We start from the raw sequence: 18,764 nt of genomic DNA, 5'->3' as shown, positions 1-18,764 counted from the left end.
CCTCACGTCTTCTCTCGCCGTTATCTCTGTGTTTGCACTCGTTTTGTTTTCGTCTTTTAACCCTTTTGTGACCGTGCTCTTTTCGAAGGTGAGGCTAGTGCGCTCCAATCCCCCCAGCCCGCAGTTCAAAGCCTCTTTCGACGCCTCCTACCAGGTGTACAAACTCTACCAGATGGCCATTCACAAGGACCCTCCCGAAAAACCGTCCGAGAGCCAGGTCAGCGGGCGAGGGGTGTAGGTCAACCTGCTCCGGCCACAGCTACAGGGTGGGAGGGACAGAGGGAGGGAGGTTCAGAGAGACCTTAAGTAGTGATGAAAGGGTGACGCTCTGCTTTCAAATGAACCAAGATTAGCGTGTTAAGCTGTTTCATGAATTTGAGTTTATACACAAGATAGATATACAAGTGAATGGGAATACGTAGCTGCTTGAATGGTTTATAGCTGGCACCTCTCAAATATTAGGTACAAAGGTTTGGACTTTATAACTTAATTGAAATTCAGATAACATTGCAAATATTGCCTTGAATAAATTGAGTTAGATTTGTTGATAGTAAAAATAAATAAAAAAATGCTTCAAAAAGAGCTAATTATGGGTAAAAGGTGTTATTTCTACACTTTTGTGATTCATTTTAGAGGCATTTTCACATTGAACCTCAACGAATGTGTTTCTGAGACATGTTTTAACACGTTTATGTTATATTAATAGCGCTCCACTATTGTTATGGGAAACTAAAAACTATCGTCCACTGTCCACAAAAAAGAATAGCAACAATGGAATATTAAACGTGTTTGAATAATAATTGCAGCAAAGGTCAAGAATAATTTGTTTTGCGCTAGTGGTCCTAATATGGTTTTAGTTTTATAGAGAATATAATATAACAATATAATATACAAATACAGAAGTAAATGTAAAACTGTAACTTTGGTTTAATAATGCAGGTGACAATTCAACAATCATAAGCATCAATACTTCATCAATAGTGTACAATTAGTATTCAAAGGCCTTTACAAAACTCATTAAAAGTCGCAATATAAACGACTAAAACTTAAATAATCATTCTAAAATTAGTTTAAACAAGAAGAGCGCAGATGTCATATACACAGAACCATTTGGAGCCTTTATTTGAACTGCAAGGCTACAATACTTCATATTTATGAATGCACAGGATCAAATTTAGACACCCATTAACGAATCGTACGCGTTTGAGAAACTCAATTTTTCGTCTCCATTTTGAAATCTATAGTAGACATTTTGTGAAGTTATGGGGGAGAAGGGGCCAAAATGTCAGTCTGAATTAAGAGCTGTGAATGTGGTGTCACACGATGGCGGCCGCGCATGTAAAAGAGGCAGCGGAAATGGAGTGAAACTGTTTCCATACGGCAGTGTTTCTCCAGGTGTGCGCGCTGGCCAGAGGCGACGCTGGCGATGATGAGGTTTTTTTTGTGTGGGGGGCACTTTGTCAGCTGGACAACCTTGACCTTCACGCCTTCGCTTCAATCCCCAGTCTGCGCCCCCGTCACACTACACCGTAACGTCTGAAAGCAACACCGCGGAACCTAATCTAGGGTTTTGATGGCATTGTCTCTTTCGGGTTGAGGCTGGTAATTGTTTTAGACTTGGTGGGCTGTTGTTTTTTGGCAAACCAGCTGTGCAGAGTGATGTCAGATAGAGTGGATGGATTAAAATGAATTCAGAATAGAAAAAAAACATTTATTCTGTCAACTGGACACACGTTTTTAAGAGTGAATACATTTCTCTGCTCATCCAAGTAGCTTTTTCTGTTCTCCTGACTGGGCTCTGCCTTTTATATCTGTCTGAAGAGAGTTGTTACTTTTGACACTATGGAATTGGCTTCACACTCTATTTCAGTACTACAATGATAAGAAAAAAATACTTAAGTATGGAATAATTGTACTGTCTTTATGTTTCCATGTGGGCTTATACTAGTTCTGATAAAACTCAAAACTGTTCTGTATTTCGTCATGTTTTGCGTTGTTGTTGTTGATGTGTTTTTTTATACTTTTGACAACACTAGAAGGGAGGAGCTAACTGCACTGAAACGAACACACCCTTGTCAGTGTAGTAAGCGCCTTTCTTCAGACAGGTATGAGCCAGTGACTCACCAGAGGAAACGCTCTTTGGATGAGTGATGAAACATATTCAGTTGACAGAATTCAGTTTTCTTTCACGGTCTTTCTTTCTTTCTTTCTTTGGAATCTACCTGGACGACTGGAATATTACACAGACATAGATTCAGGGTGGGAAATATGAAAACGGCTGACTAAAACAGCAGAGTAATGCAACGTCAATGTCAATATTTGGGTTGTTGTGGTACTAATACGTTCTTAAGTGTTCCATTGTTGCTTTAAATTGAATTTGCTTATTGAAAATGCTTGGATATGATTTAGAAATTATTCAAAAGAGAAAATGTTGATATCGTGTGGCGTTATTGTACGCACATTATCATTATGAGAACACCAAAAATGCTTTTATGGCTTATGTAGCTTAGTATAAACCGCTTGTATGTGTATATTGCCGTTATTGTACGTTTGGGGTCCTCTTGGGTGCTGCACTAGCCTCATCTTCAGAGAACGACCTCCTGTATTCTGGTCTGTATACCCTCGGTCTCCTTGAACTCCCTCAAAGTTTACCACATCCATGTTTATATTTTGGGAACGATTAAGTCAATGTTTCCTCTCTGAGCAACAATCTGATACAATTATGGGATCAGGTGTGTCAAATGCAAACCAGGCCTGCCGTGCGGTGCAGCCCGCTCGCCTCGAGGACGGGGAGACTGAGGTGAACCCGGACCAGCCAAAAGCACTTGTATAACACTGTTTTGCCCGCCTTACCCAATTTTCCCTTGTACACTGACACTACCTTTCTCCTGCTTTAAATCAAACTGGGCTGCACAAATGTTGAAGTATTGTACACGGCTATACTTCAGTAAAGCTTTAAACCGGGGCAAAAACTTAACAGAAGTATATAGCATTCAAGATCTCTGTCAAAAATAAATCACAACTATTAAGACTGAACACGAAATATAGCAATTAAAAGCACAATTAAATATATTTATCTTCAACCAAAGATTTTTGAGTAGTTTCCCCAGATGTTATTCAGTATTCTAACTTTTAAATGGTGCACTATGTACATTTTCTGATGGGGAATTTGTCTGTTATTGCTCCACAGTATGGCATTAAACAACATTATCTATTTTATATGTTCAAAAAATCCTTCAAAAACTTGGCCTGTCCATGTCACCCTCTTCTCTCAAAGAAGATACATTTAATGCCAAACTGTTTAGCGTTGAAGGCAAACAAACTCCAAGGACACAAGCAGATGGCAGGCCCTCCATCAGAAAAGATATTTTTTAACCCTAACGATATTTTTTGTAGAAAAAGAAACAATATTTAGCAAAAACAATTGGACTTTTCACATCTTTGAATTTGCATCTAGACACAATTTTGAAATCAACACAGTCAATTTGTTGCAATCCTCGAAATGAATGTAAATAAATGTCCCGAGCCCCATGCTACAGAACCTTGTGCAGCCCCAGTTCCAACCGTTTTTTTTGTACTTTCAATTGTTGACTAAACTGATGAGCCTGCTCCCCCTCTTTGCCCCCCCTCCCTCCCCACCCTCGCGCCGAAGGTGAGGCTAGTGCCGGTGAACTTTGACGACCCCCAGTTCAGTGCGTCGTACGAGCGGTCCGCGGCGCTGTACTCGCGCTACCAGACGGCCATTCACAACGACGACGAGTGTAATGAGAGCCAGGTACTGCATGGTTTTGTTCTGCACCTCATCGGCCTGTCACAGCGACGCATTTTTTAAGTTGTGGGACGAACGGTAGCTACACAAATGACCTCTTCAAGCCACGGGTACGAGCCGATCCCACTAAACCCTTTTCTAAATGCACCGTAATGTAAGTAAAAGCATAAAAATGGCAACATAAACCACATTAGTAGGGAGTGTCTTACATTTGTTAATTATTCAGCCAACTTCTCCTCCAATAAAGCACAAAGGCATTCTTATTAAAATTATCTTTAAATCTTCATACCTCCATTTTGTTTGCAAAGTCGATATAGTAATTATTAATTATTATTATTAGTAATTATTCTATGACAAGCTAGAGTTTCCCAAAGCCTGGCCTCACTTCTGCTTTTTAGAGAAGAGAACGCTGCTTTTTGCCGTTTTTTCAGCGTTCAATTCATTTTATATTCAAGCCTTTTATTTCAATTTGAGCCTTCGGTTAATTGAATACGGTGTGCTCCAAGGTTTTCTCTTCCCCATTTAAGCAAAACATTTTAATTTGTTAGAACGAGCGAAAAGATGGGCGAAGCACAATTACGAATGCTAATAACAACAAGAAGCGTGGCGTGGGTGCAGTGATAGAAAACAAGCCGGTACAGGGGTTACTATAATTAAATTATTTGCCGTTTTTCACAAGCGACATCACACACGCCTACCTTTTCCATTTATTCCTATGAAAGGCCAAATTAAAAACGAACCGTGCCCCTAAAGAAATGCTCACCTCAGTTTGTTGGCTGCTGTGTTGATCATAAACAGATGTGGCAGGAATGCTAAAAAGCTTAAGCCCTCCAGCCATACGTGTTACCTAATATGCCATGTCTGTAATGTATAAAATGTGCCTGTTGCAACAATGGTGTATATTCACATCTTAGGAAATGAACATCTTAATAATGTCTTAAGTGATTCTTGTAACTCATTAGATTAGGTCACTTTGCATTACTTAAAGGGGAGATGTGCTTGTCGATGTTATTGCTATTCCATGACGAAGGTATTTATATTGTCTTTAAACTGTTTACCCACTGACGACTAGGGATGTCACGATATTAAAGTTTAGTGTTGCGGTTATTGGGAAGAAAAATCATCACGATTTAACGATTATTATTCACGTTTATTGAGACTGTGACCAAACGGCAGTGAAATCTTAAATTTTCTTTCATTCCCGTGGTCTGACGTGTTACCGTTCCACAAGTTTGTGTCTTTTCCAACATTTTACTTTCTGAAAGACTAAATAAATTAAGATTTGACAAAAACGGCAAGTTAAAATAAAGTCCTTCACATTTAGATCTATTTTTGGTAGAGAGATTGCACTAAAAATACTTCATTTTGCTTCTAAAATGGTCACTATTATTATTTGTTGGTTCTATTGTGACCTGAATAATTATCAGAATACCTAATAATTGTGACATCCCGACTGACGAGTCACGACACACACATTGATCTAATTTATAGTACTAGTTGCTACAAAGATTGAAGTGTGAGAAAGGCCAGGCAGATGCAGTGAAAGAAGATGCAGAGGATAGAGTGAGCTTGATGCACACGATTCTGTAAATGTCCTTTTTCATTTTAGTTCCTGAATGGAAATTAGTCCACTGACACTGACTTTCTTGAGCTTTAACCATGTTCATACCTGGAGTTGTATTTCATTGACACTTGTTTCATTACGCCTGTTTGGTAAGTTCTTTCCCTCCAAACAAATACACCCCAAGAGCTTCTATGCTGCTTTTTAATCCATAAATCATCACCAGACTCTGCCGTAATTTCTGCCGTCATATTGTGTTCATTTCAACTGCACCTCTGCATTATTTAGCATCGGGGCCAAGCTAGCGTTTGTTTATCTACGTTTGTAATTCCCTCTGCAGTCGGTTCAAATGCTTAATATTTGTCCTTTTAAAATGGTCTTGTTCTATATAAGAATTAGTCGCAGGTAAAATCTTAAATAAGATGATAAATTAAAAAGTGACTGATATAAGTTGTATTTATCTTCATTTTAAAATAAGATTTGCCAATAGGACGAGTACGTTTTGTTGTTATCTCAACTGAAGTAAAAAAAAAAAAAATAGAAAATTCTAGTCTTTTCCTTTTTTAACAAGCTATTTTACACTTTTTTGGCATTTTTTCTTTAAGGTAGTGAAAAGAATGCAAAACAAGATAAATACTACCTATTTCAAGCACTTATTGATTATTTTAGATGGTAATTTTTCCAGTTTGTAAGACCACACGTAATATTAAAGTTTTTTTGTTGAAAATATTGAGTCCATTAACAAAATCAGGTTGGAAATTTTGATATTGTGACTGACTACACTATTATACTGAACATATTCATCTTTGTATTTCCACTTATGCTGTTTGTAATCAGTTAAAACATCCACTTAGACCTCTGACTTACCTAAAAAATAAATCTGTGTGGACATGGTCTAGTCAGGAAGGATGCAGAGCTGCAGAGAGTTCCCACTAACCTGAGAGAGCCTTTTGTCCCTCAGGGCTGGAAAATAACCTCCTCCACCCTTCCCCTGCCAAGCAAGCCTCGCTAAATTACTCAATCCTCCAGCTCGTAAAAAGTAAGGTAATTAATAAATAATAAAAGCTGTCAGATTGGGCAGACTGTGGGAGATTCTTTCCCTCTGCCATAACACAACTCTTGTTAACGGGGCAAAGGACCATTACAGGTTTTACTGCCCTGAGATCGAACGGGTTCAGCGGCAAGAAAAATAACATCTCCAAATTATTTATATACACAGTAGAACCTCTGTTGCGTTGCCAGATTGAGTTGGGAGTTTCCAGATTTTTGATCGGCATGTACTGATTTACAGTTATGTTAATTACATTTAACACTTATTTCTTTATTGCAACGATATATATAGATTTGGCAGTGGAAAACCAGTACAATTTTTAACAGTTTTTTACTGTGATCTACGCCTCACATGCATTTATGTCATGTTTAGCTGGTATATGAAAGTGTTTTTCATTGTTTCATAATAGTTCTTGTCACTCATGAGGCTGCAATGAAACTCAATTTATTCTAAGTATTCCAAGAAATATGCCCCCGCTGTTTGGCATCAACATATTTACTACTGGTCGGGTGTTTAGGTGTAATTTAGTTTATGGAAGTGTGCATGCAAAGTAAAGCAATTAGATATTTAAAAAAAAGGATGGAATTGTCGTAAACGAGCTCTCAAATGAGCACACTTTGAAATGATTTGTTCTTGGTTTTGCATTTTTAACAACTCATTTTATTGAATTAACCCAAATATGTTTAATCTTATAGGAATGTCTCATGAAATGTTCTGCTTTTGCTTGTCAAATTTGTCATAGAGATGTTAATTGTTCGCTTGGAATGTCCCACTGTATGGCATTAAACTTGTCTATCTTGCATTTTATTAAATTACAGGTGTTTTTATTGCTCAAAAATACCTAGAAAAACATGTGAGTGGGGTCACCTCTCCGCAGATCTGACCTGCATCTTTTTCCTGGCCGCGTTACCTGCTTGTCCCCATGGAGACAATTAGGTTTAATGCTACACTGTGGATCATTCTAAGCAAACCAATGACATAAAGGGATGCACCGATCCAGCTTTTTCAGTTCCGATATTGTTACTCGGGCTTTGAGTATCGATATCAGCTGACACCAAGTTATTTTAATTAAAACAACTTCAACATGTTATCAAAACGTATTAAATATGCTAGTAATTGAATGCGTGCACGCGTTACACTTTACTTTACAACAGCGAAACATTGTAAAATAAACTCACTGATTGAAGGTTCCGAGCTTTAAAATAGGATATTACATGTTGATATTTACGGGGATAAAGTGTGTGAAAACTTGGAGTATCTGACCAAATCAATACTCAAATTAATACATCTGCACCGACATCGATACTGCTTTTGGTGCGTCCCTAATTTACACTGAGACAACAAGGTGACACAACTTGACACAGTGCAGTCCTTTTAATACAGACACATGTTTGTGCTCGTCTGGTTTTCCCCTGGTGATCAGTTTTCTCTCCTAGTCTCGGGCTCAATTGCTTTCTAAATGTCTTACTTAAGGACTGGCCCCTTGTCAACCGCCAATAGAGACTTGCCTACACTGTTCTATCATCAGGCCGTATGTTGTCCCCAGAGAAATGGCTTTGTTTGTTTAAGGATGTATGTATTTCCTGTTCAGGCCAGTACTGGACCTCTGCCGAGCATTATTGCCTTCATTTCCACTCTAGTTTTCGTTGAGGGGGCCCGTATACTACATACACGCAGTTATTTAGGCGTACACACACATGCGTTCACCCACACTTAGCAAACTTAACTGTTGTACCGAGCCATGACGCCGAGTTCCTGCACATGTGGCATTCATTTTGGGGAAAACAAATTCTACTCAATTGTTATTTACTCTTCCAGATCTTAACAGAGACGCATGGGGGGAATTGTGGGGGGGAAAGACACAAGAGATATCGGAGGACACGCTATGATGAGAATGCAGCAGGCTTTGGCGTTTCTGATAAATATTGTTTGGTTTTATTCACTTTTGAAGGATGTTCTGCAGACGACTCTTACGGATAATATTCTAACATTGCAAGATCGGTCAAATTTAAATGCTCCTACCACAAGGGGTCATTGCAGAGTCGTATTGCAAGTGTGATCTCCGAAATAGCATTTTATTCCTCAGATATGTGTCATCATCAAATACATTAAGGACTCTTCAGGGATTTGTTTGTTCAAAAATATTGTCCTTTCATGAACGTTGGGCTCATATTTAACTTGAAATATAAATATGTTGAAAAAGGTATAGAAATTAATTGCATAATAGATGTAGTTTGCCGTAGCATGTCTTGCTGTTGTAAATGGCCACTGTTTGTGTATCTGGGTCTGCGCTTATCAAACATTTATGCAAATTTAGTTTTGTTCTGATTCAAATTGGGGAATCACACTGCATTTAGCCCGAAGTATTAGCACACCTTTAAAGTGACAGTGGGCGCATTGTGGGGTCTGGAAATAAATGCCTGACTGGCTTTTATTGTTTTTTAATATAGGGACTAAATAGAGACGTCGTCCCTCAAATAAATAGCACCATTTCTGCTTGTAAAAAGTGAATGGCTAAACGTCTAAAAGCAGCAATTAGGCAGATGTGCGTAAGTGTTTTCTGTGAGACTGCTTCTAATTGTGCACAGATGAGTGTTTACCAAAGGGAGAGTTACTGAGATGGACTCCATGTGTTGGGAGATGGCGCTTGGGTCATTCAGGGTTTGATGCATTGGCTTCCTGTTCCTGAAGAGCTTGTATTTTACATTAGTGTCGTCTGTCTCTTTCAGTGTCTATGAACGATTGTCTAGTTTCTGCTTGTGTCAGCTCGACCGGGGCTGTTGTTTGTCAGTGTGTGGGGATGGGACAGCGCTGCCAGACTCCAGGAGGAGAACCTCTAATAGCTTAGCAATCTTGACACATGGAGGTTGAGAGCTGTTTAATACTCGCAACGGTCTGCAAGAAAGAAAGGAAACAATAGGGGTTGTTTTAAGTAAGTATTTCAATGATGGATGGTAAACATAATCCTATTGTAATTTGTTTGAGACATAAGTATCATCTTTCTGTACATGATTACATGGCCTGCCCACTATTGTATACAGACAATAGTGGGATTACCTATCGGAGAAAGGCATCGCCACCCATTCGGAGTCCAAAAAATAAATATATATATTTTTTAACTGGAAATTCGAACAATTTCTGGCAAATCAAGTGAAAGAATGTCGGAAGAACTATAGAGTGACGGATTAAAAAGTGTATCAACTTTAAAATGTGGAATCATAAACAGGAATCTGCATGGCGTTCGTCACATACGAACCGCAGTGGACTGGAGTAGGTGTAACCGGCAAACTGCAAGTGACCCCCGCGAGTTTCGGACCGCACCCGGACCGGAGTCAGTGTACACCCGGCATTAAAGATCAGATCTGGAGTTGTAGAAAATGGGTAGAGAGAATGAGCGCTTCACTTTGATCCAAGTGGTGTAGAAAAAAAGCCTGTAAAAACCGCCAGGTGCTCTACGAGGTTGAATACATACACTGAGAATTTACAGAGACTTGCCTTGTTAAAAATGTGGTGATTGGCAGAGAGATCCGAGGCACACAGTTCAGATGAATTAAAAGTCCTTTATTCTTACAAGGGACGCCACATGAACCGATCACATACTAGTTTCCGCATTTATATTTACAATAGATTAAAAAAAATGCAGATTAACTATGTACCAGCCAGGTACACTTTCAGGTTTCCAGAGTAGGCATGACTAGTGCATAGACCATCTCCAATGAAACTGTGAAAGAATACCTGGAGTTGTATTTGGCGTCAGTCATGCTGGTTTGTTGAATCCGGTTTAGTGAGTCCTCTCCCTCTGAGTCTCAGAAAACACTGGACAGTTTTGTGATATCGTAGTAAGTGCGCCAAGATCATCTGCTCTGTTTTTACGTCCGTAAAGTACCACCAGACTTGTTCTGAGCGTTTCTGCCATTAAATTACATTAATTGCAACTACATGCTTACTTAGCTGCCAATGTTAGCATGCAGTACAAACTAGCTTTTGTCTTCCCCTATTAACTCCCTCTGCTGCCAGTAGATGGAGCTCTAACACAATTAGTGATGAGTTATCACCAGACAAATATAAAGTACATAGAAATAATGCATAATATGTATTTTTAGTAATTAAGTAATTTAAGATTGCTCTATGGCTTCATAAGGATAGCACAGTATGCTAATAATAAACTCTCTAATATGATGACCTTTAAAGTATCTATTACCTCTATTATGGCTGGCACATATTTCAAATGTACATGTTTCTTTGCATTTCTTTTTGTGTGAGTGTTGCATTAAAGTTTTATTCAAGCCCTGAAGCGTTGTATTGGCCATTATGAGTTTTTGCTGTTGTTAATTTGGACACTCACAAAGCAGTAGTCACTGCTGAGCTAACAGTGGAAAATTGCACTTTACTGGCTTGGTTTCACAGGTGGGGAACCTGATAAGCATTTTTTCGCATGAGCAAAGATCATTGTCGGCAAAACAGATGTAGCAGCAACTGTGATGCAATGGAAACTTTTTCAATAATCCAAATCCAAATAAAACAGTTTAAACAAAGAGTCGCTTCTTGTTTTCTACCGTTATGTGGATTTCTTGAAAGCTGGGACATGTTTGCTTGGCATGTGGGCCTTTGGATTGATTCTCAGCAGCAGCGAGTCTCAAACTTTTCACACACAAAGTACCACCTTATAAAACGTTTGGCTTTGCAGTACTAGAGAAAAACCATTACCGTATTTTCTGGACTTTAAGTCGCACCGGACTTTAAGTTGCACCAGCGTAAAAGAAAATGCATAATAGAGAAGAAAAAAACATATATAAGTTGCACTGGAGTATGAAATGCGGTTGCAAGTGTGAAAATAACAAATAATATTACATGTAAGTCGCTCCGGAGTATAAGTATAAATATAAGTATAAGTCGCACCAAAACTATGAAAAAAGGTGCGACTTATAGTCCGGAAAACACGGTACTAAATCCAGACTAAACCAGGCCAAAATTCTAAATTATGACTAAATTAGGTGTAAAACAAAATGCTTTAAATGAAATAGACAAAGGCATATGTATTAAAACTGCAGAAGGGCACATACTAAGGACTGAGAGGTTTTCTAGATTGTTTTCAATAGTTGAGGGTACTGCTTTTTCACGGGAACGTTCCACTTTACTACAACTTCACTCTTTGTTTGGTCAGTCCTTGTTTAGCATTGGCGCGGTGGCTCCGACCTGACTTTGTTCTGGTTTAGTCCTGTTCAGTTATACTTGTATTACCGCTGTGTCATGGCTTCTCTCCCTCCTCTTGGTGTGAGTTTGAATGAGTGATGCTGCACACGTCACCATGGTGAGCGCCAGGCGAGCGAGTTTATAGCTAATAATGCAGCAGCTCTGAGAAAAAAACACTGAGCTCTGTCCATGCATTTCTTATAGAGTCTTGAAGAGATTCTGAGTCCAACTTTAGAGGGAAGTGCAGCTTAAATATAATATGATGATCTGTATGATTCATAGGTTACCAAAGCAGATGGAAAGTAGCAGTAGCTAAATCTGGTGCAGATCATCTTTTCTCTTGAAGATTCATGCTTTTGTACATGGTCCCTGACAAATAAAGACTAAACTAAACTAAACTAAGCTTCAAGTGGTGCAATAATTGATGGAGAAGATTAAAGTTGGTCTGTGTGTTTCTAAAACGTGTGCCATGTACATTTTCTGGTGGATGGTCTGCAACGTGCTCGTCTCCATGGAAATGTTACTGCTTTACCTGGAATTTTCCACAGTATTAATCTTATCGGGCTTGCAATTAGTCAGTTCCATGTGTTATTTTTGCACTGGAATACTTTTAAAAATGTGCATTCTTACTATGTGCGGTCTTGCCTCTCCACAGATCTGACCAGTAACTTAAAAAACTGAAAGAAAAACAAAACAGTTTGCAGCAGTTCACATGTATCGCTCACTTCTCCAATACATTCCCAGCATTCAAAATATTCACTTTGATGAGTTTAAAAGCACTTTTCACAACTCTCTTGAGCTCGTCACGGTAAAGCTAACAAACATTAGCATGCTAACGGCGCACTTCCTGCTTTGCGGAGAATAAAAACGCTCTATAATTAGATGCAGAGAAAACGCTGCGGTCTCCTTTTCACTCGAATAGATGCTTTTATAATGTATCTACACCGGAGAAAAACAAATTTAACTTTTTTACATGCAAAAATATTGGGTACAGGCTCTTTAAATTACAGGCTTTTTTTTTAGCTTGATAACAGACTAACAAACCAGCACACCAATGCAAGCAAAAACCCAATGTTGTGGTTAATGATAGCTAACAGCATCAATATACAGAGGATCTCCTTTCTTTCCCTTGTACACAAACCCCTGCATTTATGTTAGCGGTTGCTGTTACTACCTGTTTCCCATCGAACCTACACACACACACACACACACAGCCAAACAATCTGTGGCTGTGGTGCTCGTAGCAATTTCCAGCAACCATTAGATCATCTTGTTAATAATAAGCAGCGGGAAGACAGATGTTACTCCCTTAGAGAAAGACGGGGATGCTACGTCAACAATAAACCCAGGGATTCCTCACTTTGAGACGGTTAACAATGTGGATCGGTTTGTTGGCAGAGTTTGTAGATTTAGAAACATGAAAGTTAAAAATCCTTGTATTTGTGAAAAGTGTTTATATGTTGGTTTATGCCTCTAGACCTTTTTATTGTTGTTTGTTTCATATTAAAAGCACCTGGTCCCTTACAGTCACTATTGTGGCAAGTGACATCTGGAAGTATTACGTTATAAAAAGCTGGATTTACGTAGCACATTTCTGAAAAAAAAAAAAAATAGAAATAGGACATTTTCTCTTCCCTGAATAGTTTTTGAATTGTCTTGATCTGACAGACCTCATACTAAATAAACTAATATAATTGTTGTCTACTGTCGAAATATGTTGTTTTTCTTTATTATTATTGTGCTAGCGAGTATTAAGCCTATTATTTAGCATGAAAAATGAACTTTCAACTCTTTAGTAAGCTCTCAATATGGCTGCAGAACTGTATTATATAAAATATTGTTGTATTTAATCTGCTCAATTGTAATACCTTGCATATCAACCTGACATCAACCAATCTGTCCATAGAAAATATTGTGGAGGTCTGTAAGTTTACCGGCAGCAATTTTTATGACGTTCCTTTGCACATTGTACAGCGTTTTAGCCTAAAGACAGTGGAACATGGGGAGGAACTGTGAACCCTCATAAAACCAGTGGTTGCTTGTTGCAGTTGATCGTGCATGATGCCCATATTTAAAGATGTTGATATCACTCTGTCGCTCTCGGTCTCTCAGCTTCCTGTGTTTACACGGCTTGCACAACGCTCTCGGCACACCGAACTGTTTCCACCAACAAAGAGCGAAATCGGGCCGCTTCTTAGCATTCCTGGAGAAACATAAATTCGGATTGTGTTGCAGAGTTTGTGCCGCTACAAGACCCGAGAATGAATAAACCCAAAAGCTGTCCATCATCGCTTTCTCTGTGGCCCCTCTGGTTCCCATTATAGAAAGGTTTTGGCCCTAAAACTTAGAGGCACGCAGCATTTTGGCCTTTAATCCCTCAGAATTCACTGCTCTCAAACCATAGCCGTAAAAGACAAAGCACGAAATGGAGAAAAACAAGAATTTCCACAGACATAAACTCCCGTAATTGAAATCTGCTGTGCGTTTTTGTAAATGTGTTTGGCAGTAAAGCTATTTTAACATTGGCAACTCTTGCTCATTTGAGATGTCAGTGCGGCCTCCCCGGACTGCAAACCCGTGGACTAGTTGATGGCCTAAATGTTTGCGCTTGTGTAAATGCCACTCTTCCTTTTCGTGCCCCTTTTGTCAGTGAGGACCAGCGTTCGACATGTGACACCTGAGTTAGGAGAATAGCGGGAGGGATAGACTAAAGTGGATTGCTACAGACGCGTGTATGGTTTTCATTTGTGCCTTTTCAAAGAAGCTGGTGACCCGGAGAGCTAACTGTTTTTCTCTCTCTTCTCTCCACAGTTCCGGAGATTTCTATGCGATTCGCCGCTAGAGGTATGTATATCCTGTTGACAGTCTAATAAAACCTTTTAATGTTTCTTTTCAGCCATGGGTGTTGCCTGTAATGACATGCCCTGGCCCAGAAAGGGTCTTCCTGCCATAATTACTGTCATTGATGTAATAAAGGAAAGTAAATCTTCTTTTCCTGTTAAACCTTCGCACACTGCTCCTATGTGTTGTTAGGCGGCCACAAAAGAAGATTAATGTATATTCTAGTGGTGTTTAAAATGTGGTATGCGTTGCACTCATGGCACACTGGCCATCTATAATGCACTGGATTATAGTGGAGTCAGTGGTTTTACCTGGACAATTTTGAAAATATGAGGAAAATATGAGAACAAGGTGGCAAAGTCTCATCTAAATGCATTTGTATCGGTGTAATCCCTCATTCGTCCAGGAGTGTTACATTGTAGAAAAAGATAGCCCATTGAAGGACTGATAGTTAACAATAGGCTAGTTTGATAGAATACAAAGAGGTGTAAGTTTCTGGTGAAACCAACAACAACTTTTTTCATCAAGAGGGCCCGCCCAGTGGGCAGGGCTGACCACAGAATAGGATAAACATTGGAGTTCCCAGTCTAAATTCACAGATTGAGAATGACTTTTGGATGATAGTCGAAACATTTCAGGGTTTTTTTCAAAATGGAGACCAAATGACTACAATCTTTTTCTTTTCTATTTGTCTTTACATTGACCTAAAAAGCAGTGGTTTTCTAACCTTTTTTGTCTCGAGTACACCCAAGTTTTGTCTTGCACTCTATACTTTTTCTTTTTTAAATTACCGCTCTGTTGATATCTACAATCCCCCAAAAACATTCTTAGAGATATAAAATGTATTACTGAGAACATTTTCAGTCAAATTATATAAAATTTCCCCTTACTCCTGGTTGGGAAACACTTTTTTTCCCCTTCTTTTTGTTTGGTTTAAAGCTGTGCACACCCAGATATAACTGTATGAAAAACAGTTGATTTGTCAAGCTTAGGGCAGAGCGATATGTATGCCCTAAAGTTGTTATCATTATATAAAAAATAATATTTGCAATAACAATATAATTGATGCTAAACAAAATACTTAAAATAGATGCTATCTATAATATTTGAACTAACCTGATATTTAAGTCATATTCATAAGTTCTACATCCACTCCTCACAGCCTTTTCCAGTCGTTTGTTTGAGTTTTTCAGCTCTGCAGTTCACCATTAGCTCACAATTCCCAATTAGCCACAATCTCTGACTGCCTCCCTTCACAGCTGCAGGAAAATCAGATGCAGTGTACATAGAATAATATTGCAATGTTCCGAATTTCATATTTCCCCAAAGGCAAATGGCAATATATATCATGAACAATAAGATATGGCCCAGCTCTGCTCTGTTATATTATCATACTCCTTTATAATAATTTCACTCTTTGTCAAAGTGTCAAGACTTGTTTCGTTCATTCTGAGTTTAATGTAGCTCCATGACCTGAAAGGAGCGGGTGATGGAGCCGAGCAGTGAAATGTGGCGTCCAGATTGTGCTGTGGCTGTGCTGACTTTCCTCTGGCCTTGACTGAAGCGGGACATACGGCTCCTCACTTTGGGTGGTGTGCTACAAATTAAAGGCTGATTAGGCAACTCTGCGGGACCAAACAGATGGTTCCTGTGGCTCTAGTTAATTCTGTACACTCGGGCGTCAAGCCACGCGGCAGAAAATACAAATGCTCAAGTCAACGCTGGTGTCTGATGCCAATGTATGTGAGGAGTCCGAATGAAAAAAAAACACTTGTTTAGCCTGGCGGACCCTCCACTTGACAGAATTTATTTATTTGGCTTGTATGATATGGTATATTTTTATTCAAACAGTGACAGTGTACAATGAACACTGTATATTGTGCTATAATTAAAAGCTGTAATTATAAAGCTTTTTAATCAAACCAAAAAGGACAAGGTTAGGGTTAGGGTTGGCATCTGGGTGAAAAAGTCTGCTAAATTCTGGTAAAAAAAAAAAAGAATATCAATCAAATTCGACTGACATTAAAGTATTCATGGACTAATATTAATTATACACCTTTCTTAAGTGTTTTTTTCTTAACAGTTCATGCTTAGCTAAGTGGCTAACTTTAGCAAATTTTCACTATATTGACTTGGTTTGTGTGTTTTTTTTTTCATAATCACGGGTCAACAGTGTTAAAGGTGGAATGGACGATTTTTTTCACCAAATTTTGTATCATATTTCCTCGTGGCGTGGATAAATCATTTGTCCTGCCACGTATCAATCATAAAACGCACCTATCGCTCACCTGCAGCCGCGTGCGGTTCGTCCCCACGTTTCCGCGTGCCTAAGCGCATGGATCTATCAGAATATAGTTCCCTCAGTGTACGGGACAAAATGAAGACGGAGAAAGACAGTTTGAGCTGACGCAGAAGTGGACAGAAATCTACGGGAGACGAGAGATGCGATGCGCTCCGTTGCGCTAATAAACAAACGCACGTGTGTGTTGTATCAGTCCACACGGGGGAGTGCGCATGCGCACTTCCGCCTGCGTTCTCAAATCGCCGAAAAATCGTCCATTGCGCCTTTAAACTTTATGCTTTCATTCATACATGTGTCCAGACAAATACCTGTGGCTGTCTCCCCGATTCCCACATTGTGGTCTATACTGACCATCACTCATAGAATTGATCATTGTCCACTGCTTTTCAAGATGCATTGTGGGAAAGTTTGATTGCTCTACTTTCACCTGCTGGTAATTTGAAAGCCACTTAAAATGGCATGAGCCCTTAATCGTGCTTTGAAGCGGAACAGTGCGAACATTTGGATGCAGCCGTTGTATTTAGCCAGTAGTTGTTGTCAGTGTAATTATTTATGATTGCAAAGTGACCTTCTCAACCCTGATAACCACATTGTTAAACCCGAGCCTTTTTGGTCGCCACTGTATAACTACATTTATGTGGCTGCCTCATCAAAAAAGAAGTGATACTTAAAAGATTAATGGCAAAGCTGTGGTGAAGTGTGTAGTTAGACAGGGGTCAGTTCTCACCACAGTGCCCTGTTGGGACCCAATCATTAGTAACCCCATAGGCAACCCAGCCACTTTAATGGGACTGGGATCCACAAACACACACAGTTCTAGAGACAGAAGCTCCGTCACTGCGCGGGACCCTGCTCTGGCCCCTCCTGTCTTCTCTAATGAACGTCATTAGTGTTTATAGGAAACAAGCTTTTATCACCTCGGCAAAGCTGGCGCGATACCAACAGTCTCCTTTCAACTGCTACCACAGAAGTATTTGTTTTCCAGTTTAATTTGATTAGATATACAATACATTTTTAAAACTGATTTACAAAAACAAAACCAGCACTTAACATCACTATCCCAGATGCATAAACTACATCTAAACAAGGTAAAACTTAAGTTAACTTGAATAAAACCAGGATAAAAGTAGGACTAGGGCTGGCCTCAAAATAATGATACGACAATATGTTGTGAGGGTCGATAAGGGATGCTTTATTTTTAATTTTTAAACTACAGAAATGTGTTATAAATTGTCGAGTTATGCACTAACTATCTGCTGTGCTGACTAATTCAATAATGCATAGAAAAAAATGCTTATTTCACCCATTTGTAGTCCTTTATTTCTTCTTCTGGTCCCTGAAATCTATCATTGCATCCACGTTCTGGTTACCTCTGCGTGTAGTTTGCATCTGTCTTCAATCAGCGTACAATTAAAATACACAGACACTCAGCACATGGACCTGCATAATGTTTGAAGTTCCTGATCTCTTTGTCCTAATGTATGTAAACAACACTTCGATGGCCAGCTTGTCTCGTTGTTTGTTTGGAGAACGGTTTCATTGCCCTGAAATTGCAGAGAATTCGTGCCGACAGCCGGATGTACTCAACATCATCTTCCACCCCATCCGTGCATTTACACACACGCAGACAATTAGGATCCCTATTTGGACTTTCAAGCATGTAAAGTGTGTCTGTGACTGCGTTTGATATTGGTGGAATGTTTTGTGTGCATGAGAGCAAAAACAGAAAAAAATATGATTGAAATTAAAATATTATGTTAACTATTAATAGTAAATGTTTAAAAAAAATCTCAAGTAATTTTATTTATGTAACATCTGCCTTCTGTTTTAGTTTTTATACAGACAGACATAACCTTCAATATATACAAATCAAACTACAGGTAATTAAAGGTACACTGCATAACTTTGACCGCCACTTGCTTGTCTCCATGGAGATGCTGTATCTGCTGACAATGTTAACATAGTTAACATATTAACTTTAAGGCACTCATTTAATTGTAGTATTAAAGTTTCCTTTTGCCTAAAAAATCCACTTACAAACATGCAG

The 18,764-nt window shown here is 39.0% G+C and overlaps 1 protein-coding gene across 1 annotated transcript in view; it reads left to right on the top strand.

The window, feature by feature from the left end:
- The window catches only part of LOC140351474 (arginyl-tRNA--protein transferase 1), a 78,179-nt gene that overhangs the window by 15,730 nt on the left and 43,685 nt on the right, over positions 1–18,764 (top strand). The window contains exons 7-9 of the mRNA XM_072437323.1: positions 94–217; positions 3,653–3,775; positions 14,386–14,435. Of these exons, the coding sequence (XP_072293424.1) occupies positions 94–217; positions 3,653–3,775; positions 14,386–14,435 (297 nt within the window). The remainder of the gene's footprint in view (positions 1–93; positions 218–3,652; positions 3,776–14,385; positions 14,436–18,764) is intronic.

The sequence above is a fragment of the Eucyclogobius newberryi genome, unplaced genomic scaffold (genome assembly GCF_026437365.1).
Source record: "Eucyclogobius newberryi isolate DKJ021-1_F unplaced genomic scaffold, fEucNew1.0.hap1 SCAF_8, whole genome shotgun sequence".
Lineage (NCBI taxonomy): Eukaryota > Metazoa > Chordata > Actinopteri > Gobiiformes > Gobiidae > Eucyclogobius > Eucyclogobius newberryi.
The sequence above is the reverse complement of the archived record's forward strand: the minus strand, read 5'-3'. Positions and strand labels throughout refer to the sequence as shown.